The sequence below is a fragment of the Anopheles stephensi genome, chromosome X, assembly GCF_013141755.1.
Source record: "Anopheles stephensi strain Indian chromosome X, UCI_ANSTEP_V1.0, whole genome shotgun sequence".
In the NCBI taxonomy this organism is placed as follows: domain Eukaryota; kingdom Metazoa; phylum Arthropoda; class Insecta; order Diptera; family Culicidae; genus Anopheles; species Anopheles stephensi.
Window position 1 is genome coordinate 12944066 of NC_050201.1, and position 25621 is coordinate 12969686.

General features: G+C 49.0%; 4 protein-coding genes across 5 annotated transcripts; 1 reads left to right on the top strand and 3 right to left on the bottom strand.

Moving 5' to 3' along the window:
* Positions 1-361: 361 nt before the first annotated feature.
* On the bottom strand, positions 362-4057 carry LOC118508312 (neutral alpha-glucosidase AB). The gene is made up of 4 exons (XM_036047984.1): positions 3847-4057; positions 3651-3812; positions 1096-3579; positions 362-1027 (listed from the first exon to the last, which is right to left on the bottom strand). Exons 2-4 carry the CDS (start codon positions 3758-3760, stop codon positions 811-813), a joined length of 2811 nt encoding a protein of 936 aa, XP_035903877.1. The 5' UTR covers positions 3761-3812; positions 3847-4057; the 3' UTR covers positions 362-810.
* Positions 4058-5191: 1134 nt separating this feature from the next.
* On the top strand, positions 5192-12225 carry LOC118508322 (pyridoxal-dependent decarboxylase domain-containing protein 1). The gene is made up of 7 exons (XM_036047995.1): positions 5192-5464; positions 5572-6444; positions 6517-6798; positions 6870-6938; positions 7011-7675; positions 8671-8985; positions 9065-12225. The coding sequence occupies exons 1-7, from the start codon at positions 5357-5359 to the stop codon at positions 9432-9434; spliced, it is 2682 nt and encodes an 893-aa protein (XP_035903888.1). The 5' UTR covers positions 5192-5356; the 3' UTR covers positions 9435-12225.
* Positions 12226-19529: 7304 nt separating this feature from the next.
* On the bottom strand, positions 19530-20708 carry LOC118517470 (protein tweety-like). The gene has a single exon (XM_036063682.1). The coding sequence runs from the start codon at positions 20706-20708 to the stop codon at positions 19530-19532; it is 1179 nt and encodes a 392-aa protein (XP_035919575.1).
* LOC118508332 (protein tweety-like) lies at positions 20130-25373 on the bottom strand. Of its 2 annotated transcripts, XM_036048005.1 has the most exons (6): positions 23648-25372; positions 22275-22760; positions 21808-22190; positions 21466-21738; positions 21223-21327; positions 20678-21138 (listed from the first exon to the last, which is right to left on the bottom strand). In XM_036048005.1, the coding sequence occupies exons 1-6, from the start codon at positions 23789-23791 to the stop codon at positions 20826-20828; spliced, it is 1704 nt and encodes a 567-aa protein (XP_035903898.1). In that variant the 5' UTR covers positions 23792-25372; the 3' UTR covers positions 20678-20825. The 2 variants fall into 2 exon arrangements, with proteins under 2 accessions (XP_035903908.1, XP_035903898.1); XM_036048015.1 differs by lacking the exon at positions 21223-21327 and having other exon boundaries at positions 20130-21138; positions 23648-25373.
* Between the last annotated feature and the right edge of the window lie 248 nt (positions 25374-25621).

Consider the following 25621-nt stretch of genomic DNA (forward strand, 5'->3'; position numbering starts at 1 on the left):
CGCGCTCACAATCATCATTTTATTGAGATGAGGCCTCCCGGTAGCTTGAGATCTTCATGCCAATAGAATCTCTACTTCCGAGTCAGACTCTATCACGGATAGGGTAATCCAATTCTTCAGGGCTTTCGCCTCTCGGTCGGCAAAGTCAAGCTATTGAAGAGATCGGGAACACGGACACCTTTCATAAGCAATATTTTAACATCAGATAGGAGAAACGGTCTCCATGATTCGAAAACTCATATGGTGCCCAACAGAAATGCCCTTTGTTTAATGCAAACACCTTCAATAAAAAATTTGACTTTGAAAAGCATCTAATTGTTTTATTCTCTTATTGTAGAAACATTTGAAAGAATAAGAAAAGTTTTAAAGTTTGGAAAGTGGTGGTTTTATTCAAAATTCTAAACCTTTAATTTCCATACAATGTGAGCCCCTTCTATCTCTCTTGGTCTCGCTCTTTTTCTCTCTGTTCCCATAGGGATACACCGTACGCGATAATTTTGATCACGCCCGAAAGGTAGTGGTGCGCTTCCACCAAACAACTTCTAGCTCCGGGAGGTTACTCCAAGTTACATCAACTGCTACTATTATTTTTTTAACGCTTAAGAGCTCTTGACCTGCCAATTTCTGCTTCTCTTGACTTCATTTTACCCAGTAGTCAATCCTACGTACGGGGAGACACGGTCCCCGGGATGGGTTCCGATGCCGTCGTGTAAAGACGGACACCACTATCACCTCACCTATCGGACCGGTCCCTTCTACTACAACTGCTACTACGTCTAATATATGTGTAATTCTTCGCCCCACAGTTACTTAAAAATCAAGCTTAATCGACCAAGCGTCAAGCATGGAGACGCCCGGTTTGCGCACAGTCACAACGTCTCCCGCCCGTTCCAGCTCCAACCGGCCGGTAGCTGCCCCGGATGCATCCGTGTAGAGGGTGGCCGCCGTTGGCGTCTTTCCCAGTCCGACGATAATCACACGCTCGAGCCACGTATCCGTTTGGTAGGTTGCAGTGGTGTCAATTTTCCTGCAATTAGATACAAAGCAATTAAAGCAATCTTGCTGGAAACGACCATTACGAGATGCGCTTCTTACCTGCTGCTCAGCACACCATCACGGAACTCAAACTCCAGATACAGATACTGACCCCGCCGGTACTCGTAGCTTTGTTCGTCGTCGATGTACAGCGTACCCTTCGCACGTCCCTCCCGATCCAGTGCCACCGTCAGCGTGTACGGATCGTGACGCATCAGCGTCGAGGCACGCCGGATCCGTTCCTTGGTCGGCAGAATCGTACCACCGCGCTGGAACACCGGCACCTTGTAGCTATCGACCGGGATCGCTTCCACGCCCGTACCGGTATGCTTCCGGTGCGTGTCCCAATCGTACCACCAGTCACCCTGCCCATCACCCCGCACCGGGAAGTAAACCTCACGGCTGCGTTGCTGCTTCTGATCCAAAACCGGCGCTACCAGCAGCTGATCGCCGAGCAGAAACTGATGGTCGATCGCAAACGCGTTCACATCCGTCGGGTAGTGTGCCAGCAGTGGGCGCATAATCGGCAACCCGCTGCGCTCATGCTCGTAGAACATCGTGTACCAGAACGGCAGCAACCGGTACCGCTTCCGGATCGCGTCCCGTATCACCAGCTTCACGTCCTCCGGGAACAGCCACGGTTCGCGTCGCTTCGTATCGATGTGGGCGTGCGAACGGAAGAACGGTTGGAACGCACCGGTTTGATACCAGCGCGAAAACAGCTCGCCATCCGGATTGCCGAAGAATCCGCCGACATCCGCACCGCAGAAGCTAATACCGGCGACCGACAGCGACAGGCACATCTTGATCGATGCTTGCAAATGTCCCCATTCCGCCATATTGTCGCCGGTCCAGACGGCCGCATACCGCTGGCTGCCGGCAAAGTGCGAACGGGTCAGGATGAACGGACGCAGCCGTCCCTGGCCACGCCGCAACAAACCATCGAACGTGGCAACCAGCTGCATGTGTCCGTAAAGGTTATGCACATCCCGATGTTCCAACCCACCGTGGTGCAGGTTGTCCTTCAGCATCGTCACTTCCGGCCCATTAAACACGGACGGTTCGTTCATATCGTTCCAGATGCCAACCGTTTCCGACTGCTCGCGGAAATTTTCCAGCAGATACTGGTCCGCGTAATGACGCCGTGCGTCCGGATTGAAGAAATCGACGTAGCTCGCTGCACCCGGCCAACACCAACCCTCGTAATCGCCACCATCTTTGTTCTTCACGTACAGTCCCCGGTCGGTACATTCGTTGTGGAAGAAGTAACCGCCGTCCCGCTTGATGTGCGGATCGATGATGATCGTTAGATGGCGGCCCAGGTCGGTTAGGTTGCGGATCATCTCGACCGGATGGGGGAACTTGTGATGGTCCCAGGTGAAGTAGCGTTTTCCGTCCGTGTACTCAATATCCAGCCACATCGTGTCCATCGGGATGTCGTGCTCGTCGAACTTGGCCGACACACTCTCCACGTCCCGCTCGTCGTTGTAGTTCCAGCGGCACTGGTGGTAAGCAATCGCGTACAGCTGTGGCAGCGGTGCTTTCCCGGTCAGGTCGGTAAACTGTCGGAATGCATCGGTCGGACCGGGTCCCAGCAGTACGAACACGTCCATAATGCCGCTCTCCGAGATGAAGTTCACGGCCGGTGGTTCCGTCTGGCTGTTCCACGAGACCAGATTCACCAGCGACGACACAACGTCCGTATCGCGGTTCGTGCTAAACACATCCACCCACGTTTCGGCCGCATTCAACCAAAACACACCGGTCGTGGACGTTTCTCCGTGGCCGTACACCACCGGCACCGAACCGTACAGTGCCATACCATTGTTTAGCTCGTACTCAAACACGTCCAGATTGTATAGCCGGTACGGGTCGGTCCCTTTCGTAGCGGTGTGGCGCAACGCGAACGTGTCCGCATGTTCCGGCACTCCGAACAGTACCTTCGCCTGCGGGAAGGTAAAGTCGAGTGCCAATCCTTCCGGACCCTTCGGTTTGGAGTCGTGGTGTGATTTGAAGTTCTCTTCCCACGCACCCGGATCATCGGCCGGTGGTTCATCGGCCTGGGCCGCTTCCTGCTCACCATCACCACCTTCCTTCTGTTCCGCGTTCGGATCCGGCTTCGGTTCCGGTTTGTGGCGCAGATGCTCGAACCGCATCATACCCTTGCCGTTCGCCGTCACCACCAGCTTGCCCTGCTGGAAGAAGTCCACCTTGAACGGAGCGACCTGGATGGCAGCCTTCACACCATCCCCTTCCCCGCACGCCACCATGATCAGTGTGCCGGATGTGCTTTCAACCTTCGTCGGTCCGTACTGTGGTTCCTGGACGAGTGCATCCTGCACGCGGTACCGCACACTCAACGGTTGCTTCTCGTCCACCTGCATGTGGAACGAACCGGCACCTTTGACGCATGCCAGCTTCAGCGTATACTCATGCTTGGTCCGTTGGTGAGCGAGCGTCAGCGTAATGTACTGCTTGAACTGCTGCAGCGACTGTGGCAACACCTCGAACTCGCTCGTTTGTGGTTCCAGCGAACGCAACCGGCTGAAACACAAAAGGAAAAATTAGGAACCGGTGGTCGATTGAAGCCGACGGCCGCAAAACTTTCTACTTACCGACAGAAGCTGCTCTGTTCGCACGTTTTGAAATTGTTCCGATCGACACTTGCTACCGTAGCGAGCAGGCAGCAAAGCGCAATCGGAAGCATCCACTTTCCGGCAGCCATCCTATCCGGCGCTGCTGAATCAAACTTTCTGCTGATGCGTCAAATTAATCTTCTCGTGTTTCGTTTCGGAGCCAACGAGCAAAAACAAGGCCCACCGCACGCCTCGATGCTGCTCCAGCAAATGGAGTCACGTAGCTTCGTCACGGTAGTTATGCCAGAAAGATACCTTTACCTTTTCCCCGTGGAATTACGACTCCATCCGTCCAGCTTCGGACTTTCGGGGGGACCAGCGATTGCGGTTTTGTGAAAAGCTCCCACCCCGTGCAACGCCGCTTCAATGTCGACTCGATTTTTTCCAACGATACGCGATACACGTCAGATTGGGCGAGCGTTGCGTCAAATTGACAGTTCGGGTACGGTTTTACACCAACGTTTACATCGACTCTTACAGGCTTATTTTCCTCCAAAACTCGGTCAATTATAGCTAGACAGCCCATTTTCCAGTTTAATTCTATTTTTATTACAAATGAGGCCATGATTTGGTGATATGATTAACAAAAGCACCAATCGATCCTATGTGCATAGCACACAACACGGTTCATCGACCCACCGCGGTCGACATTCGAGTGCTCTCTCGCTCACTCGATTACAATGGATGCTCGCTTGACGTTAAACAGCTGACGTGATGCTTTCTGGCACCGCCGTTGTGTTTGGTGGGGGTGTCAAACACAATAACAGCTGATGGAAGCTTTCTGTGGGGAAAATGCAGTTTTCTTTCATGAGAAACGGAATTACTTGAAAAAACTTAATGCTCAGTGGCAAACTCATAATCCTCTGCTTTGGGCACAGAAAGATTGGGAAAAGATTCCTCCAAATGAGGATTCGCCGCAATAGTTCATCGGTCACTCTTGAAAGATGTTACCTGAAGCTAGAACGATGACCAGCAGGGCGAAATATTAAACCGAATCACTAATGGCCAGTGGGGTCCAATCGTGGCAATCCGATGGGCGCAGCGATTACAGTGCCGGTCTTAACCCGGCAGGACGGGAATCAGCTCCGGAGCCGATACCGCTCAAGCGACTCCAGAGCCGGTACAGCTTCTACGGCTCCGGAACCAGCACCGCTCCCACGGCTATTTTTGTCTCATATTTTTCTACGGAATTTGTTGAAGATGGCATCAACTATCTGCAGCCAACTGTTCGAAGCTGGAGCGACTGTTGGTCGGTTCAGTACTGTAAATTCAACAATTCCGTTTGGCCTACAATATCAGAGTCTCATATATACAAAGATACAATGTTATTAGCATCATTTTTTTAATCAAGAAAACCTAAACTTTATGCTGTTTACTCTTTTCTTTAAAAAAATGTTAATTCTTCCTTTGCATACAGCCAGTCTTTTCCATAAACAAATTCCATGCTAACGAAGCTTTATGTCAAACGCGCGCTCCCGATTATCCGGGGCATGTTTGCATAATTCGGGCTGAAGTATTCTGCTGTATGTTGTTGGATGACGTTTTTGCCACATAAATAACCCGTATCACCCGTATCCGTCGTTGCCGCTGCTAGGAACACAAACGCCAGCAAAACACTTGTCCGCCCCTCAAAGGTGCCCGTGGACGCGTGAGAAAAACACAGTCAGCTTTGGCCAGGGTAAAGGATGAAAGAACCGGACGCGGATGGGAGTGGCCCAACGGAGCGGCCCCAGGAAGCGGCAATGGCAACACGGGAGGTGCAAACGCAGCAAACCGAGATAGCGGCTTCGATCGTAAGCGTCATCAGCGCTCGGTGGACCAGCCGAACGAACGAAGTAAAAAGAACCCCTTACCCTTACTTTATCGTTGTTTGTGTGTGTGTGTTTGTGTATGCTTTTAGGTTCGGTCCAGTCTGGCGGAGATTGAAACGCAAGCGTCCGCTTTGCTGAACCATCTCGAGTACGTACGGGGCGGACAGAAGCAACCACCATCCCAGCAACCGAGCCGAGATTCGTCCGAAGAATCACCGACCGCATCGTACGGGCTCGAACCGCTGAAGAAACCACACACGGAGGTGCTTGCATCGCTCGAACAGTTGCTCACGAGCCTGCTGGCCGAGGACGATGCAGGGCAGGACCAGCAAGAGTTTGTGCTGCCCCCGCTGGACGAAGCGTCGCATCTGGCGATTCTGCAACACTCGACCGCTGCGTATCTGAGTGCGCTGGAACGGCACCAGCTGGCCCGGGTGGTGTCGCGGCTCGCGACCGATACGGTCCGGTGGCTCGGTGGGTTGTTTAAGTTCACCGAAAGCAACGCAAACTACTGTCGGGATGATGCGGAATGTACGCTGCAAGCGATCCGGCTCGCGCTTGTCCACCAGCAGGGTGAAGCACGTGCCGAAGCACGCCCGCCACCGTCCTCCCATACGATTTATTTGGCCGAGCTGAGCCAACTGTTTACGGTGCAGCATGCCTGCCGATATTTGGGGCTGCCACTGTCTTGCATTCGTGTCGTTCCATGCCAGCGGCCGGAAGATGCACCGGATGGATGCGGTGGACGGATGGATCTGCAGCAGCTTAACAATATGCTCACGATGGACGAGGCGGCCGGACGGCAACCGTTGCTGCTGATTGCTACGATCGGCAGTCCGCTGACTGGCGTGTCGGATGATTTGCTGGTGCTCAGCTCAATCTGTACCTCACAGCGCATGTGGCTACACTGCCAGGGGCTTGGGTTGGCCGGGCTTGCCGTTGCTGTTACGTGGCTGGGCAAGGTTAGTCCCGTGATGGCCACTGCCTCCACGCTGTAAACACACCTAATTGTCTTTCAATTACTTATTTTTTAGTCGAAACGGGTGCCCAACTCAATGACGCTCAGCCTTAACAGCTGGCTCGGCCTGACCGGTGTTCCGTCCGTGCTGGTGCATAAAGCGAGAACGCCCACTGCCAAACCGAGCACCGTGTTCGACAGCGATCCGATCCTGTCGAACCGTGTGGCGTGCTTGAGCGTTTGGTCGGTGCTGCAGGCGCTCGGTGCAGACACTGTGATAGAACGCATCTTCACCGCATTCGACTCCTGCCAGGCGCTAGGCAAGATTCTGCTCCAGTTCGAAGGGATCAATGTACTGGTACGTGTGCAGTGATTCGGGATCCATATCAGAATACAACTATAACGTCCTTTTTCTCTATTTCCCCGCAGAGCAAGATAGCGGTTCACGATTCAAGCGAACATTACCGACAATATCTTGAAAGTTCTTCTAATTACGATGTAAGTCTTGCTTTTATCTATAGTATCTATGTCTAACCCGAACCTAATTAAAACACTTTCTATCTCTTGAAGGTACTTTTCGATCAAAGTATACCGGTGCTACTGTTCCAGTTTGATGGACACACGGACAAGCGAAACCGAACGGAACCGGATTCCGAACAGCACACTGCAACAGCAAAAGCAACCACAACGACATCAACGTCTCCAACACCACCACCAACCGACGCCGAACCGAAACCCGAAACGCAGAACGTGGAGAAAAACGCATCCAACGCGCAGTACTACGATCGCCTGAACAGCTGGCTCGGACAGATACTGTTGCGGGACTGTGGTCAGCTAAGTTTGGAAATGATCGAACACGAGCAGCACGGTATCTGCATCCGGTACTGCCCGTTCGTGCCCGGGTACGGTGAGCAGATGCCACGGCTAACGCCCGACATTCTGGCGGCGTTCGCCGGTTGCATCGAAACGCAGATCGAAATACTGCACTCGACCATCCGGCATCGGGCCCGGTTCCAGCAGCTGGTGTCGGAGAGCGGTGTGTTGCGGTTGATCGAGCTGCACGATTGGGCCGGTCTCGGCGGGGTGTACTATGTGCCGGAAGGGTGGGAAACGCTGCTGACCGATCAGGCGAAGGGGGAGCTGAACAAGCTTAATACGGCCCTGGTGGAAGCGCTGCAAGCGACCGATAGTGCATTTTCCCACGCCGAAAGCAGTGATGGGTTGATTTGTGTTAGGTAAGTTCTGTAGTTCATTTTATTCTTTACAATGATTGGTAAAATGGCAATGGTAAAATCAAGTCAAGGGAGGTAGAATTAGCAGGCCATGATCTCCTGATGTCTTAAGCGGGCCAGGGATCGAGGCAATAGCGGCGCCGGTTCTCGCACGGCAGGACCTAGGCTTAAACTCCTTTCGGGGTACTCTACACGGCAGAACCGGGGTCCAAATCCCATCGGGAAGGCCTCTTTGTAGTGAGGACTGATGATCCAACTACGTGGTATCAATAAGTCTAGTAAACCAGACATGGCCGGTCTTTACACGGCAGGACCGGGATTCAAATCCCATTGGGGCCATTCCCCCATAGTGAGGACTAACTATCCAACTACGTGGTATCATTGAGTCTAGTAAGCCAGAAATGGCAGCCATAACCTTGAAGGTCGTTAAGCCAAAGAAGAAGATTCTCTTGGCCCTTGAATTACAGTTCTATGTTGCTCCTGGAGCTGATTTAATGAAATTGATTCAGGTCGACTACACGGTTCCTCTACTATTCTTCAACATAAACGGACCTGACTCTTCTGAACATCTTCCTGGTGATAGCAGGAATGGATCATCTCCACCTGATGGAGAACCTTAAACCATTTACTTATAGAAAATCGAAGTGTCAACCTATAAATCTCGGTTAGTTTGCTCTAACGCTAAGATAAAAAGAATATCCTTCTCGCTGGTGATTTCTAACTTGCTTTTCCACGATTGAGACAGGTCGGACTTGCAGTATAAGAGAGAAGCCCTTGTGAACAATACCGCTGCACCTCCAGGACACTGTCTAGTCTCACCAATCTCTCTCTCTCAATCGCAGATAATCAAATGATTTCAATCTCAAGACATGATTTATACTTAGCTTGCTGTTTCACAAACTTTCAATTAACCTGTTTAAAGTTCACCTGCTTAACTGTTTCAACGTATCAAAGCATACTAAGATCTGTACGCTCGCTTGTTTCACATTCCCAACCAGATTCGGCATGGTAACGAGCGAAACGGACGTGGAGGAGCTACTCGATCTGGTGGTCCACACGGCACGCGTAGTGCAGGAAAATTCTAAAATCCTTGACACCATGTCCGAAATCCTGAAGAAAGGCATCGAGGCGGCCACGATCGATCTGCAACGCGAGGCGGAGGAAAAACTATGGCAGGAAGGCATACTGCGACAGGTGCCGCTCGTTGGCCGGGTGGTTAATTGGTGGTCACCACCGGCGAAGGAAACCGGCATGAAGGGTCGCAGCCTTAACCTTACGCAGGGTGTCGTCGAGAGTACGGAAAACATTTACAAGTAAGTTGTAGTAAATGGTAGCTCATGGCTGAATAGATACTAATCACATTCTATCTCCCCGCGCCACCCTCGAAAACAGGTACCACATGCAGATGACACCGAAAACGTCTCATCAGCTGCCGGGCAACAAGGGTCCACCGGCACCACTCGTACAGAAAGCAATCAATGCCGATCCGGACGAACGGTCGGTGCAGCATTCGCGCAACGCTAGCTCGAGCAGCGAACTGTCCGGTACCGGGTCGGCCGCTCGCACCACCATTCCCGTGCTGGCGAAAACACCCCACTCGCCAACGCAACCACCCGCATCGTCTCCCACTCCTTCTTCTGCTGCACCGACAGCAACGAAGCCTTCAACACCGCCGGCGAATGCTGCTAGCATTCAGCCGGTCGCTGAACCTCCGCTTACATCGACCCCAGACGGTAGTGGTGATGCTACAAACGAACCGTAAAACTGTCAAACACAGCACACACCCACACTTATGTAACCAAACGCGGATGAAACACTCCTACAATAACAGCATATTACCCGCCACCCTCGTGCAGCTAATCGAGTTCGCGTGTCTACCAAAGCTTTTCGTTGTTAGAAGATTTTTAATTTTTATTTTTCCGTCCCTCCTTTATCCCCTTGTTGGACCTCTCCCTCCCCCTCCCCGAATTGGAGCATCATTCCATTAGAAATTCTAATTCGGAATCAAGAAAAAAAAATTATAGGCCAGCTATGGCGTCGACAGGTCCAAGTTGCGCGACCGTAAGGAATCAAACAAAGCTCCCCGATCGTGCTCATCCGGGTCATTTGTTTTCCTTCCCCGTCTTATTTTCCCTTACGTTTTTGTTATCTTATTCTACACAATATTCATTGTGCTTACTAGTATTATTAATATTGTGAATGTGTGTGTGTGGTTTGTGGCACAGTCCACCACAGGACAGCATTTGTGGGCTGGATCGTCTCGCACACTTACGTGTACGTAGTATTGTTGAACTATTTGTTTAATTTGATTGCATTTTAGTTTTAATTTACAAAAAAGAAAAAAAAGCAGAGCATTGGCCGCACTTTATATGCTAAACCGTGTTAGCACACATACAAATACACATGAAACGCGGTATAGTAATAAGGCACCGGGTAGAATAGGACTACAGCGAAGGAGGACTAACACAATAGGAAAAGATAGCTCTAGGCAGCAGTCCACTGTAGGAAAAGATGTGTTGTTCCACCTTTTGTTAGCATTTCCCTACCATTTTCACCCGAGTTACACAATATGTTTTTTTTTCCCGCAGCGAACGAACCGCTATACCGCGGATACAAAAGCAGCAATCAAAATCAACCGCATTGCACTACAGTAGCAGAAGGTAGTGATGCGTCGACGCACACATACAAATAATACAATCCTGTAGCAATAATACACCTACACACCAGTAACATGGGCGCGAATACGATTGTGTTATCAAAAGAAGAAAAATAACAAGCAAAGCAATATACAATGATAAAGAACGTTACACACACACAGATATACGAATGCATTTAGAAGGTTCTTTTTTGTTAACTTTATGATGAAAAAAAAGTATCACTGAGTACGGCTCATTCATTTGGCATGATTAATTATTTTCGAAGTAGTAAGCGATTAAATAATTTGTTGTCTAGGACTTTCTTTTGAGCAGGCACAGAGACCTTAGGAGGCATGCCATCTTTGGATTCCTTCATAAGATTTGCTTCTTTGGTTCTATGATCTCAAACTTCTGGAGCTCCTTCACTTTGATGTTTGACACCGTTAGGGCTAACTAAGCCAACCACATGGTATCGATAAGTCTTCTTCTTCTTCTTCTTTGGCCTAACGACCTCGTAGGTCATGCTTGTGGTCTTAGATCATTTCTGGCTAGACTAGACTTAATGATAACACGTAGTTGGATAGTCAGTCCTCAATAAAGGGGAACAGTCGGGATGAGATTTGATCCCCCATTGGCGCCATTGTCGTATCTCTCCACCGGGCCCCTCCCTCTGTATCGATAACTTAGCAGGACCGGGGCTTAGCTGACTTTACAAGTCGTTAAGCCAATAAGCGAGAGAATCCTGGACTTGATTTATCATAAGCTGGATAGTTAGTCCAGCGTCCAGCTGCACACGAAGCTGACGTGTAATGGTCGATGTCATCTTCTCTACTGGACGCCATCTTCTTTTCGTATCCAAAAATCCGTACGGAATTTAATACTTTGGAAATAGTTAATGCTAAATTTAGCATCTTAAGGACTCGAGAGTCTAGTCTAGCCTGCAGCCGTTGGAGATTACTCCAACGTACGCAGGACCAACTATTTTCTTCTCATACTTTAGCTACACAACCTCAAAAGGTCTTGGGCAGCCATTACTGGCTTCTTTGGCTAGATCTTGATGTCAGTTGCACGACTGAATTGGCGGTAAACATCCCTGCTAGACTGTCTCATTATACGAAGGACTAAATACCTTCATTTGCTGCTTTGTTTCTAGAACCTCAAGAGGTTTTGGCATGCCATTAATGACTTCCTTGACTTGATCTTCTCGCCAGTTGCTGATTAAATAATCTTGTAGTAAAATCCCATCTACATAGCACCACCGTACGGTTAGAATCGACTACCTTCTTCTTTGGTTCTAGAATTTCAAGAGGTCTTTGCCTGATGTCGTTAGAATGTAGGATGAGCTATACCAGGTGAAGAGATACCAATACCAGGTGAATTAAGGCCAGGACTTCTCGAGTTTGTATTAACAAAGAAGGATATGAAGAAGATTTACATATTTCCAGTTTACTACAATCAGACCTTTAAACTTTTATTTCTCAAATATCTTCACTTTTAGCTGTGTGACAACATGAGTGACAAATAACCCACTTTCGTACTACAACAGGAACGTTTATAAGCCGTGCTCAGTGCCCCAAAAAGATAGTAGTTGTTACTAATGCCGGAACCGTTGGTTTTCTCCGTTCTCTCTATCACTCTCTCTCTCTATCTAGATCTCAAACGGGTTGTTTCTTTTCTTGCTCCTGCCAGAACACACCCGTGTGTGGTCTACTAGGCTCCGCATACCAGTAACTAATATAGAGCATCTAGTGCAAAACAGTTATCGACTACTACTATTTTCTCTCTCTCTCTTCCTCTCTCTCTTTTTCTCTCTTTTTCTCCTTTTCGCATATCCCAAGTTTTTCGTTTTCCAACAAGCAGTTGTTTGTTATGAAGTAATTTGTAAATAAGTGAATAAAAACACAGAAAAAAACAAAACGTGACAAATCTTTTGCGGCGAAAACTCAACTTTGATTTCATACTATGGGTTTGGGATGCAATTTGTTTCAGGCGATAAAAGAAATGTATTCATGATTTAAACAAGTTTGATGATTGTGACATATTAACAATAAGACGCAGATTATTGCGGCGGTCCGGTGGTCGAGGCGACAGCGGCGCCGGTCTTCACTCGATCAGGACTGGGGTACAAATCCTTTCAGAGACCGCCTCCCTGTACGCAGGGCTGACTACCTTGCTACGGGTAAAATCAAGTCACAGAGAGCCAGAAATGGCTGGCCGCGACCTCTCGAGGTTGTTGTAGCGCCAAGCAAGAAGAAGAAGCTGTTACCTAATAATGACCATATTACACTATCATGTAATATGTGAGTCTTCCGGGTTATTCCGCCTTTAGACCGAAGAGCTCCAATAATGTGTAGAGTTACCTAGCGAGCGCGAAGACCTCGACAAGCTCAGAGAGCTAAATTGTCAGACAGCGCAGACCTACTTCGTGATAGAGAAAAGTTCGAAGAGTGCGCAGAGTTTCCTCATGAGACCGAGGAGGAGTACGAGGATTGTGAAGAAATGCCTCGTAAGAGTCTCAAGAGACTTTTCGTGAGGGCGAAAAAAGCGACGAGAGCTCAGAGTTGCCTCTTGAGGGTGAACAGCTCAAAGAATCCGGAAAGCTATTTCGTCAGGGCATAGAGTTCGAAGAGTCTACCTGGTGAGGGCGAAGAGGTCGAAGAGTGTGCAGAACTACCTCGTGAGGGCGAAAAGCTCGAAGAATCTGAAGAGCTAGATCTCGTGAGGGTGAAGATCTCGAAAAACTCACCGAGCTCAGTCGCCAGATTGCGCAGACCTAGCTCGTGAGGCCGAAGAGTTCGCAGATTGTGAAGAGCTGCTTGTTAAGACCGAAGATTTCGAAGCGTCCCAAGAGCTATTTCGTGAGGGCAAAGAAATCGACGAGAGCACAGAGTTATCTCTTGAGGGTTAACAGCTCCAAGAATCCGAAAAGCTATTTTGTGAGGGTCAAGAGCCCGAAGAGTTCGAAGAGTTATATCCTAGGCGCGAAGAGTTCGAAGAATACGCAGAACAACTTCTTCTGGACGAGTCCTTCGTGAAGGCAAAATGCTGGAAACATATGCAGACCAGCCTTAAAAGACTGTGCAGAGCTAACTCACGCAGATGAAGTTCTCGCTATAAAAAACTACTCTGAGCCACTCTGGGATAATCTAGAGCTCGAAAAGTGTGAAAAGGGTCCGCAGAGTTACCTTCTGAAGGTGAAAAGTTCGACAAATGAGTTCGAAAAATGCGAAGATCTACCTCTTGGGTGAAAGACTCCAAGTGTACGATGAACTTCTTCCCGAAAGGAGCTCCCGAAGAGACCCCGAAAAGTGCACAGAGCTACCGCGTGAGGATAAAGAGTTCGAAGATTACGCAGAGCTAACTCACGGGGACGATGTTCTCGATAAAAACACAGATCTAATGTGCGAGTATGAAGAGCTCAAAGAGTGTGAAGAGCTACCTCCTGAGAGAAAAGAGCTAGCAAAATGAACTCAAAGATTCCGAGAAGCTACCTCGTGAGACCGAAGAGCTTGTAGGGCCTGAAGAGCTCCCTCATAAGGGCGAAGAAATCGACGGGAGTACAGAGGACGAACAGCTGGAAGACTCTGAAAGGCTATTTCGTCAGGGTGAAAAGTTCGAAGAGTCCGAAGAGATACTTCGTGAGAGCGAAGAGCTCGAAGAGTGTGCAGAACTACATCTCGCGGGCGAAACGCACGAAGAATCTGAAGGACTATCTCGTGAGGGCAAGTCCTCGACAAGCTCATAGAGCTAACTCGCCAGATTAAGCAGACCTAACTCGTGATGGTGAAGAGTCCGAAGATTGCGTAAAGTTTCCTCTTCAGGTCGAACAGTTCGAAGAAGAGCTGGAAGAGTCCCAAGAGCTATTTCGTGAGCCGGTCGAAGAATCCGAAAAGCTATTTCGTGAGGGCGAAGAGTTTGAAGAGTGCGCAAAATTACCTCGTGAGGGCGAAAAGCTCGAAGAGTGTACAGAAGTACTTCGCAATGGCGAAGAAATCGCCGAGAATTCCTCTTGATGGCGAACAACTCGAAGAATCCGAACAGCTATTTCGTCACGGCGAAGAGTTCGAAAAGTCCGACGAGCTATCTCGTAGGGGCGAAGAGCTCGAAGAATACGCAGAACCACCTCTTCTGGACAAAAATCTCGAAAATTCCTTCGTGAGGGCAAAAGGCTGGAAAAGTATGCAGACCAGCCTCGTGAAGATGAAGAGCTCGTAGAATGCGAGGAACTACCTCGTGTAAGGGCGACATCTCTTGATGGCGATGAGCTAGAGCTGTGAAGAGGTATTTCGTGACTTTGAAGTGCCTTCGAAGACTACTATGAACTTCATAACGAGGGTAAAGGTTCCCAGTGAGGAATTCCTCTATGTGTCTCTCTGTTTCTTTAACGTGAGTCTCTTCTTTGTCTCGCCCATGTTGAAAGAGTCGTAGAAGATGCCGAGAACGTTATGTTAGTGAAGTGTGCGTTGCGTTCGACAAGTCCTCGATTTATTGAGCTGAGACCTCCCGGTAACTCTCGGGAGTATACTATACGTGACAACGCCGCCTTCAAACAGTCATTAGTAGATACGGGTAGATTAGTTTTCGGGTTTTTTATTGAAATCATTATGTCCTTTTATTCCCCATCCATTGTTCAATCCCATTATGTTTGTGTGTGAGTGTGTTTTTTCCCCGCAACCATTCACATTTGCTGTTGTTTAGTTTTAGTTAGTGTGCTTGCCACTCCCTGTTCCCTCACTTTCTCCATTCTTCTCTCTCTCTCTATCTCTCTCTCTCTCTCTCTCTATCTCCTTCGCCTCGCGATCAGTTTGTTGGTATAATTAACTCTTTTTATTGACTTTGCCGGTAGAATGTGTTTTATGTTATTTCTTGAATGTTTGCCTGTGTTTGCTTGTATGTGTTAGTTATGCTCTTTCTTTTTCGATGTAGTGTTTTTCTATTTCGATTTTTGCTACTGTTTTGCAGTTATTTTTTGTTCTTCCTCTTTTACTTTAGCCCGTCTGTATTATGATACTGTTGCTGTTATGGGTTTTGTTGTCTTTTCTCTTCCTGTTTTCCTCTATTTTCACATTTTCTTCTTACTGATTGAACTTAATCCCTTTTTCCTTCCCTTTCTTTCTTTCTATCCAATCAATTGTTCTATTGTGCTACGCTGTTCATCTAAGAGAGAGAGAGAGAGACGTTTTTATTGTTATTTTCTTTCTTAGTTATCTTCTTTTACGCCCTTTTTTTTCTCTCGCTGTTGTTGACGAATACATTGTCCCCAGCAATACTAACTGGGTTTTTTTTGTTTTGTTTTAAACACCTACCAAAAAGGATTACGGTTTACTTTTTCATTCTGTTTAACATGCGTGGTTTTTTTTTTTGTTCTTGAAGGATTAGTAGTTTTCGCCCTTCCCGTTCGAGTTTGACGTTTAATTTATCCTAACCAGTTGTCAGGAAGAAAGATCACGTGTTCGTCGATCACGTGTAGGGATTTCTTCTTTTTTTTCTTTCTGGGTACACTGCTGCCAATTTCTAGCATGTTTTGATGTGTATATTTATATATATAGTATATATTTATATACGTTATTTTATATCTATGTATATTAAAGGATGAAAAATGCTGACTGTTTCTTTTTTTAACGTTTACTCCTGCACTGCCTTTTAACCACTTCTTCTTCTTCCTCTTCCTCCTACTTTTTCCTCCAGTTTTTTCCAGCAAAACTTTTTCCCGCACATTCATTATACGCTGCGCCATTTATTGTTTTGATGTGGTTTTAGAATGTCCGGAAACTTCCGATGACATGTGCGCACAATTCTTATTATACAAAGTTTGCATTTGCTCACAACTACAGACGACAAACAGACGATAACGCATTAAGGGAAAGTAGTTGTAGCAAAACGAAACACGGTTTACCAGTACCCCAGCTCAGAGAAGTGAATCCCAAAGGGTAGTTCCTTACGCACGTTTGTTTACTGATTACTTCAGGTTTTTTTTTGTAAGGTTTACCGAAACTTCAAGCTTTTGGTTTTCCGAATATTCTCATGGCATTATTTTCAAACATGGCCCGGAAGAAGATAGCATGACTAGACTGACTCATAGACATCAAAAGAGATATCTTGAGACGTAGAGCGACCTCCTCCGAGGTACCTGAGCGGTACCTGAGCAAAGAAAATTGGGAAACGACATAACGAAACTCTTAACATCGCATACATACACACATAGAAAACTAAGGATTCAGTCACAAATAGTATGCCAGTGACACGCAATACTCGGCAAAGTTGTAAAGCTGGGTAGCACGTTTGCTGTGATTAGTGATTGTATTTTTTATCGATCCGGCTACATGTCTTCGAGCGTGTTCGTCCGAGTACTGTCAAGATTTTGTCAAAACGCTGTTCCCTGCCATCTCGCTTAACTGCTCTGCAATACCCATCATCATCAACCTTATAGTGACGGAGCACGCTGCAGCCGCAGAATAATCCGCCATATTTGATTCCTTGCAGTGTCCGCCATCTTGAACGGTGGTGTGGATGAGAGTTTGGTGCGTGATTGGTAAAATATGCAACGTGTGTATGTGTGAGTGTATGTTGAGGGATCTGTATAAACACGTCCATGTATTACTCCTGCCGTTTACCGAGCCCAATGATGCACCCAACAGTGGTCGATATTGAGCAATTAAAGTTTCCATTACTTGTTCGTTAATCAGCCTTGTTTTGCCTATTGGTAGTTTCAGTAAAAAGTACACGTGTTTTCGTTTTTTTTTTGGCCAGCGTTTTTTCGTTGGTCGTGCTTCATACTTCCTTCTTTTTCTCCTGTTTCGTTAGTTACTTGTGTTACCGCCCGGTGTACCTTAGTAACAATATTACCGTTCGGAAAGTCCTTAAACATAAACTTGAGGAATAAACAATACACAAAAAAAACCCTCGAAAAAAAACAGGAGGTATAATGTGAGTCGCCTTGAAGGCCGTTGCGATGTGCCTCTCTTTGCCGAGTCCGAATGTACCAACATTCGGTTGTATACGGTTGTGTGCACACTGTAATGCACGGTGCTAGTTTAGTGTTAGTGTTTTCTGCTGTCGAAAACTCGAGGTAACCATCACCTGATTAGTAGTTTCCTTCCCATGTTTACAAGTGCGTCGATTGTTTCTTTTCGAGTTCGAGGTGTTGTTGGTAGTAGTAGTAGTGGTAGTGGTGGTAGTGGTAGTAGTACTAGTAATAGTATTAGTAGCAGCACACAATACGCAAGCAGTCATGCGTTTGTATAAAGTGAAATACTCGTGGGTATGTGTGGAGGGGTATCAGCACTGCTGTCACACTTTGGAGTGTTAGTAGACGCCTGTTTGCAATGAGGCTAGCAGATAGAGATAGCGCTATCGACCCACACCAATACTGACGTACATTCTGTCCCACTGATTGTAAAATAGATCTCTGACAGACATGGCGACTGGCCCCGGTAAACATCAGTGACTCGCATGTTAACTTAGAGCCTTAGTGTACAGCTCTTGCGACAGGTTCGAGTAGCTACCGTCACATCGCTTTAAAAACTACAGCAAACTAACCAAGAGAACCGTTTTTGGTTTGGGTTTAATAAACAAAACATAGCAGAACAGGAATAGGGAGTAAACTCCCCAACAAAACTCCTCTCGCAAAACCTCGAAAGCGACTACTACCTTATCCAGGGTTGCTCCTTTCTATATGTACTTCTAGTATGCTTGTATATCTCTATAAAACTATCCATTACCCCGGTCTCTTACGCCACGTTTTCCGCCGGAGTGTGTCTGTAGATTCCGCGGTCAGTAAAATGTGATGTAATGTTGTCTAGTGTCAGCTTGCTGCGTGCCTGCGGGCTAGTATATAATGGAGTTTAGTAAGTAAGTATGCACATGCGTTTTTATACCACCGGTTGGGTTTTTTTTTCGGTGCATAACGCCTACAAATCCGTACCGGTAACGTTTTGCATACAATTCCGTTAACGTGACGTATCCAATTCCATACACTTCACCACAAGTAGGACTGTAAGTGTCGGCCATTTCTTTTGTTTTTTGCTTTCTTTCTCCCTCAAACATCCTGAATGGTAAGTCGTTAGAAGTTTACGATAATTGTTACGTTTCGCGTTTCGCTACATGATTTTGACTATTTTTTTTTTGGTTTAGTTTTCTTTTTCTTTTCTTTTTGCTTCTATCTGCGCGTATCAGCAATGAAGGAGTACACATACTCTGGAGAAGAGGTTTCCTCTTCGCTCTTGGCAGCCATGTGCTGGAAAACTGAATTTTAAAAATTGTGCTTTTTTGCAGTATTTTGTATTGCTTGGTTGCATACTTACAGGGTGGAAAGGTTGCTCAGTCGTATACGACTAGCTGTACAAACTTTACCGGGAAAGCTTTGACGGATGAGATCGGATGACAGTTGAGGACTGCACGACCTCATCCATCAAATCCCGTACAAAGTTTGGGCAGGCTAGCACAGTGACTTTAGCCTTACTCTCAGAAATTCTTCCAAAAACAAATGGCAACTTATTTTCTAACGACTTGGTCACATAAAACTAGATAGGCCTGTCCAGGTATAAAGTAAACTAGTAATCAAAGGAGATCTACTAAAACGGACTATAACAACAGTACTCAAACCAACTCAAATTTAAAACATGGCCGCCTATCTTACGCCTGATTGTGCCGTTTACCCCTTTCTCGCGCTCTCTCACACACATACACATTCTCTCCTCTGTACAAAGATCCCTCGATCAATAAGCGATCCCGCCGGTTCTCGACACTTATACACCAAATCAAGCCGAATCATTTTCCGGGGATGCTGTCTTTCTATCGAGGGTTTCGGTCAAATGTTTTACATACGTTTTGCACTAGGGTTAGTTCCTAATTGTAAGAATTGTTTTAATCTTAGCATCTTAGCATTCCTTACCGCACTAATAACCTCACAATTTTACTACAGCGCTAGTTTTTAATATGTACGATTAATGTTGTGTTGTGTCCGTTTTTGGTCGGTGTCGGTGTCGGTGTGGGTCTTTATTGTGTTTTCGTTTCACGTTGCCTATCTGCCTGTAACAATAGTTGGTGTGTTGGTTTGTCGACTGTCGCTACCAACACGATCGCTCCGTATCCCGCAATATGGTGCGATCGTAACACGCTGTGGTAACAAGTCGTAAACAAACCAGCCCGAAATGTTCCATCCATTTTTCGGTGTTTTTTTTTTCTTCTAATTCTTCTGCTAATCGATCCCGTATCGATCTTTACAGCTCCGTCACCGCGTAGAAGCTGTTATCGTCGTGTCCGTGTGCCGCTTTATCCGGTAGCGTGGTGTCACCGTTCGGTACGCTATCACTCACACCGCCGTTCTGCTGACCGTCGACGCCATTGCTTGCCAGCGTCGACCGTAGCTCTTCGGTTGTCGGTGGCGGTGGCAACCGTAGGCCCTGATCGTCCGGATGTGTCTGCTGCTGTTGCTGCTGGAGCAGCTCGAGTGGTGGAGGAGGTAAGGGAAGGGATTGAATCTGGGAGGTGGTCAGACCGGCCGTACCGTACCCGGACGAGGAACCGCCCGACGAACCGGACGAGCTACCGGTGACCGGGAGCGGTGGTGGTGGTGGTGGTGGTGGCAACTGTGACGCCAAATCGGCCGGTGTAACACCCCCAACACCATTCGCACCATTGCTTATCGGATGCTGCTGGTGCTGATGCTTGCCGTTCAGATTGTTTGGTTCAATCTTCGGCGCCGGTATGGGTTTGAGCGTAGCGAACTTACTACCATTCGGATGATCTGAGAGAAGCTTTCGCTTGACGTAGATGTCATCCTTGCTGGTGGTGCTGTTGCTACCATTGCTCGCACTCTTCGGTATATCCGGCAGTGGACAGTTGATGATCGACGGCAGTGGTTTGCTGTTAAACCCGGGCGTCGAGCTAAAAGTGGTGGTGTTGGGATTCTTCGCACCGGCACCACCAACAGCCTTGTCCGGTCCCGCTTCTCCCGGAGGTTTCCCGGAGGCTGGATGTGACTGCTGCTGTTGAAGTTGCTGCTGCTGGTGCAGATGTGACTTACCGTTCGGATCGTACTTGCCGTACTTGGCAGTGGAGTAGATGTAGATCTGCTTGTCCGAACCGGCAGCATCGGTGGTGGTCGGATCGCTGCCTGCCACCGTTGACACCGGCTGTGGCAGTGCCTTCTGCGGATTGCGCAACGGTGGTAGTGGAGGCGGATTGTCATCGCCGTACACGGGCGGTAGTGGATGGCCACCGGGGACACCACCAGTACCGTGCAGCTTCCGGTTGATGGTCATCGTCTGGGCGGGATGAACGTGACCGGGTCCGCCAGCGGCATGCTGCTGCTGCTGGTGAAGGTGTAGATGATGGGCGGCTGCGGCTGCCGCCGTCGCGGGATCTAGCATCGCACGCTGTTGCTGCAGCTGCTGCATCTGCAGCTGCTGTTGCTGCACCTGCTGCGGTTGCTGTTGGTGGCTGTGCGTGTGATAGTGCGGTTGCTGATGTATGGCGGGTGGATGGAACTTTCTATCGTTACAGGCGGCGTAACTTCAGTAGAAGTCATTCGCGTCGAGCGTCTTGCAGTGCTTACTGAGGGTCGCGTACTTGCCGTTGTTCGGTCCGTGCAGATGCGTCGGGCTGCTGTGCGACGGTAGCCGACCGAGCGTATGCGTACCGCCGGCCCGCATCATCGCCTGATGGTGATGCATCATATGGGCCTGGGCCTGTGCCTGTGCCTGCTGTGCCTGGGCGTGGGCCTGCTGGTGATGCAGCTGCTGCTGGGCCTGCTGCACCTGGCTCATGTCGTGCTTGGCGTTGCGGCCCGGATGTGCAATCGTGTGCGAACCACTGATCACCGGCGGACTGCACACACACACACATGGAACGAGAAAGGAGAAGAATGGTAGAAAGGTTGAGGTGATGCGACCGCTTTTCGACACCACTTACCCCTTGGGATGATGTGGGAGTGTACGAGTGTTCATGTTTTGATGGCTCTGTGGATGCAATTGGTGTGATACATATGACTGCTCCTCGACCTGCGCATAATCATTCCTGAAAAATGACAACCGATCATGATGCGATGTGTGGGTTTTTTTGTTGTTGTTGTTGGAACGCAATGAGGTAGGGTTCGATCAACATGCACTTCCCCCCCGTTCCCCTCTCTTCCCCACCCGCCCGCGCTTTACATACCTCTTGCGAATGTAGATCCAGGTATGGGAATCGACCCAAACCATGATGGTGAGCAAGATGGCCGCCATGAAGCTGGCGATCAGCATCAACACCAACCCGAGCAGTCCACACTCGCAGAGTCCGCGGGTCGCTACGAGGTAGCTGTAGTGTACGGCACGGCAGTCAACCAGCGCTGTCAACCCAGTCAGTAGCCGCTCGCACAGCTTTATATCGGCATTTACCGAACCGAGCTTCGGCGCTAGTCCTGCGTTCTTGAACAGAACCGGCGAAATCCTGTGAAGATGTTTTAGAGCAATGAGTTTCCGGGGACGGACTTCTACCACCACCACCGACACCACTTACTTCGAGACGATGCTCATCGCGTTACGCGCATTATTGATCGCATTTTGCGACTCTCGCAGTCGCTGCGTGAACGGGTTCGAGCGGGAGATGTCACACTGGGTGTAGTACAGCAGTATGTCCGCTGGCAGTTCGTGCGGTGCTTGATGGACCAGGAAATCGGCCGGATCGTTGCACAGGTCACCGACGGCAACCGAGGTCGAAAGGTAGAGACCGGACATGAGCCAGGACCCGGTCACGGCCAGCAAACCACACACGCTAAACAGTATGAGGGCACAGCGAGAGTGACGGGCAACACCGACCAACAGTACCGCACACAGTACGAGTAACAGTGCCAATATGGCGACCGTTCCCGGCCAGCGGATCAACTCCCACTGATCTCCTTTCTGCAAAACGGGAAACACCACACCGCACCAGATACCAAAATAGTAGTAAACAAAATGGCGCACAGAGCGTGATGCACAACTTACCGTCAGGAAGTCTGTTATGGTCAAACCGACTAGTGGGCGTCGTATGTCGTTCGCTGCATTCTTCGCAATCGTAATGTTGCCCTTGGCCGTGAGTAGGGCCTGCTGTAGCTGTGCCAGTGCTGTTTGATTGTTCGTTTTCTGGTCAAAGATGTCTTCCAGCTCGGTAAGCTGCTGCTGAATCTTCATCGTCAGCGTATTCTCCAGGATGAATGTTTGGTTGCGTACGGAGGAGACGACACCGTCCACCTTCCGGCCAGCCTGCAGCACTTCGAGCAGTCCATTGTGCAGGTCATCGTTACCGTACAGGCCGAGCCCGATCGCCGCACAGCACAGCACAGTCACGATCGAGAGCGTTACCTTCAGACTGGTGATTGAGTGGGCAGGTCGTGGCTTTCTGTCGCAGCAGCGTGTCAAGAGATAGAGCAGCAAGCCAAACAACGACACAATCAGCAGGGCGGCCGGTATCGAACCCAAGATACCGAGACTCTGTACAGAAGTAAACAAAGATGTCCAGCAAGATGATAAAAGAGGTAGAGGATGTTCGAGGATTTATCAGAGCAGATTCTACCCTATTAGCCCTAAGGAATCAACTGACTACCATTATCGTCTTCTTTAACAAACAGAATGAGATAAAGAGAAGTAAAGGTGCAGGAAAAAATCCCCCTCAGGAAATGTTTATCAGTTTCTATCCGTCATGTTGGGCTCTGGTCCAACAAAGCGCCAAACAAACCAATCAATCACAATGACGCTACAGGGAAGTGTGCCCCGTTTTGTCATCACCGTAAAAGGGCTTTCTCATTGTCAGGAGTCGCACCAACGCCCAATTGCAACATGCAAAACTCCCTAGGGTCGCGGCGCGGATCGGGAAAAAAAGGGATGGGTTCGCATCCCAACGGTACCACAAATGAGATCATTAGCAGTAGCAGTGCGGAACCTGACATGTAACCTACATAATTCGCTATGAATAGTCGTTACCTCATCTCCACACACACGCACACAGACATTCCTATAAAGAAGGAAGGATGTAAAAGGCAGCGAACAAATCGCGATGTTGCCATACACGGGCATATGCTGTTTTGTTCCCCTCCCCCCCCCCCCCGCCCCTCAATTGAGGGAACTTCTTATGCTGCACGGGTTGCATAAATTCAGGAGCAAAGCATACCAAGAGAAAGACTGATAGGTAAGGAAGGAAGAAAAAAAATGCAAGAACGCATCAAGATAGATAGACTATTGTTGCATACTACTCTTCTGCTGCTACTGCTCTCTCTCTCTCTCTCTCTCTCTTGCTCTTTGTGTGTCTGTCTTTCTCTCTCTCTCTCTCGCTCTCTTTATCTCGAAAGAAAAAGGGATAAGTTCAATGAAAGTTTAATCACCTCCAGATAGACGTCATTTGATGGGCGAAATGTGTTGTTGATGCGATGGAAGGTGATGTTGTAGTGTGGCAGGGCGTGCAGCAACTTCGCTATCAGCGGCACCCGATATTGATCGTCGTCCTCGGTTGTCCCCGGATAGCCCATGGTTGCTTACCGTCGCGCGCCCGCCACCGCCGTACGATAAGGATGCTGCGGAAGGATGCGTAGTAACGCAGTGGTAACGCTTCGTGTCACGGTTGGCGAGAGCGCTGGCCCGTCAATGGCTGCCCGGTGAGCCGGTTGAAGGTGTCTCGTTTGAATGGTGCCTGATGGACTGATGGTTGGAGACCGCACAGGACTCACTCACTAGAACAGGATTGTTTGCTACACTTACAGACCAATCACCCACCAAGACACGGTGTGCGATGACTCACAGGGAAACGACACTGCCTCGCCAAGCTATCGCCGAGGACTTCTTCGCCCACCAGGCGCACCTATGTTCACTGTTGTCTGCTCGGCCACTTACACATCACTTTAAATTGCCGCCGAAGTTTTCGCCGAACTGGCAACGACTGATACGTTCGGCCTTTCGGCTTACACACACACACACACACCCTTCTCTTCCGGATAAGAAGTGGCAACCCCTCCCGCTGGTATGGGAGAAGAATCTCCGGATATCACTATCGCCGACGGTGGTCCGTTCTGCCGGGTCCTTTACCAACCCGCGTCCCGTAACACAACACGTTGCCTCCTCACCGTCGGAGGTCCTCCAGACTTCTTCCGTACGCTTTGTAGCCCACGTCGCAGGGCTTCTCGAGTGCGTCCTAGTTCGCACAGCACTAGCATTGCGTGTAATGCCACCCAACGTCACCAACACCCGTAGACTGCATCGTACACTGCCGTGTGGCCAATCACGCGCACACACACACACACCGTCTTTTTGGCACTAACCACTCGCACCCGTCATCGTTGACAGGGATGAATCAGCACATCCAGCACGGAGGTTGGGGGTTTGAGAGGAGCAGAAAAACGCTAAATCTGAATCAAACTCGGCACACGCACGTAAAACCACACATACAACGTAGCAACGAGTACGTACATACGCGCGCACACGCACCCAGGCTCTTTGTTGTGCGCACCCGTGCGCGTCTGTGTGACAGAAGACGTGCGAGTGCGTCCTTTTTTTTTGGTCTTTTGGGATTTCCCACACTCACCAACTCCCTGTTTTTCACGAAAAACACAATTTTCCGTACCGTTTTTGCACTTCACTTCGACACCGTTGTTTCGTGCCGCACTTCTTGTCGGTGAATGATGTTGTGCCGTTACAGGCCCGAAGAGTCGTCCACCAACTTGGTACGCACGCCTACGCAAGAAAAAAAAAACTTCACGGTACACACCACACCGATGCCCTAGTTTTCTTCTAGCTACAGGCTTTGGGACGAATCGGACCAACCCCTGGATTACTTTTGGCGAAACGTTCCAAAGTTCCTGTCAGGCGAGGCAAGCGCGTAGTACGATATCCTCGACTAGTTCCCGCAGTAATGCACCCTGGGCTAGGGAGTTTCACGAGAAAAAACGGTTCACCGTACGGCCCGTGTCGGGTCGGTTGCTCGCACGCTCGGTCACACCCTTGTTTTCTTTTTTCGTCATCCTCCGACGGTGGTGAACGCTGGCTTGGGCCTGGAAGTCTGGACTTGCTGCTGGTTGGTGCTGCCTGCCTGCCTTGCCAGGATAACTGTGTGCCGGAGAGCCGGAGAGTACGGCGTGTTGCCGCACGGCAGGGCGAAAGCGAGCGCTCCCATCCGGAGAGCGAGAGAGCGAGAGAGAGCGAGGGATAAAGAAGCAGAGAGCGTAAGACCGCTTCGATAAACAATACTGGGAGAGCCTGTGAAAAGCGGACAAGCAGAAACATGATAACATGATAGGGTGCCGTTATATTTGTTTGCACCAGGGTAAGGACCTTTTTATGCTCCTGCCACGCCATATCATCTCTCG

Coding starts and splice junctions, on each gene's coding strand:
- LOC118508312 (XM_036047984.1), bottom strand. CDS start 3,760: ATGGCTGCCGGAAAGTGGATGCTTCCGATTGCGCTTTGCTGCCTGCTC. Junction 3,580..3,650: donor GAACAGAGCAGCTTCTGTCG/GTAAGTAGAAAG, acceptor TTTGTGTTTCAG/CCGGTTGCGTTCGCTGGAAC. Junction 1,028..1,095: donor GATGGTGTGCTGAGCAGCAG/GTAAGAAGCGCA, acceptor ATCTAATTGCAG/GAAAATTGACACCACTGCAA.
- LOC118508332 (XM_036048005.1), bottom strand. CDS start 23,791: ATGGGCTATCCGGGGACAACCGAGGACGACGATCAATATCGGGTGCCG. Junction 22,761..23,647: donor CAAATGACGTCTATCTGGAG/GTGATTAAACTT, acceptor ACTTCTGTACAG/AGTCTCGGTATCTTGGGTTC. Junction 22,191..22,274: donor CCATAACAGACTTCCTGACG/GTAAGTTGTGCA, acceptor CCCGTTTTGCAG/AAAGGAGATCAGTGGGAGTT.
- LOC118517470 (XM_036063682.1), bottom strand. CDS start 20,708: ATGCAGCAGCTGCAGCAACAGCGTGCGATGCTAGATCCCGCGACGGCG.
- LOC118508322 (XM_036047995.1), top strand. CDS start 5,357: ATGAAAGAACCGGACGCGGATGGGAGTGGCCCAACGGAGCGGCCCCAG. Junction 6,445..6,516: donor CTGTTACGTGGCTGGGCAAG/GTTAGTCCCGTG, acceptor CTTATTTTTTAG/TCGAAACGGGTGCCCAACTC. Junction 6,799..6,869: donor TCGAAGGGATCAATGTACTG/GTACGTGTGCAG, acceptor ATTTCCCCGCAG/AGCAAGATAGCGGTTCACGA.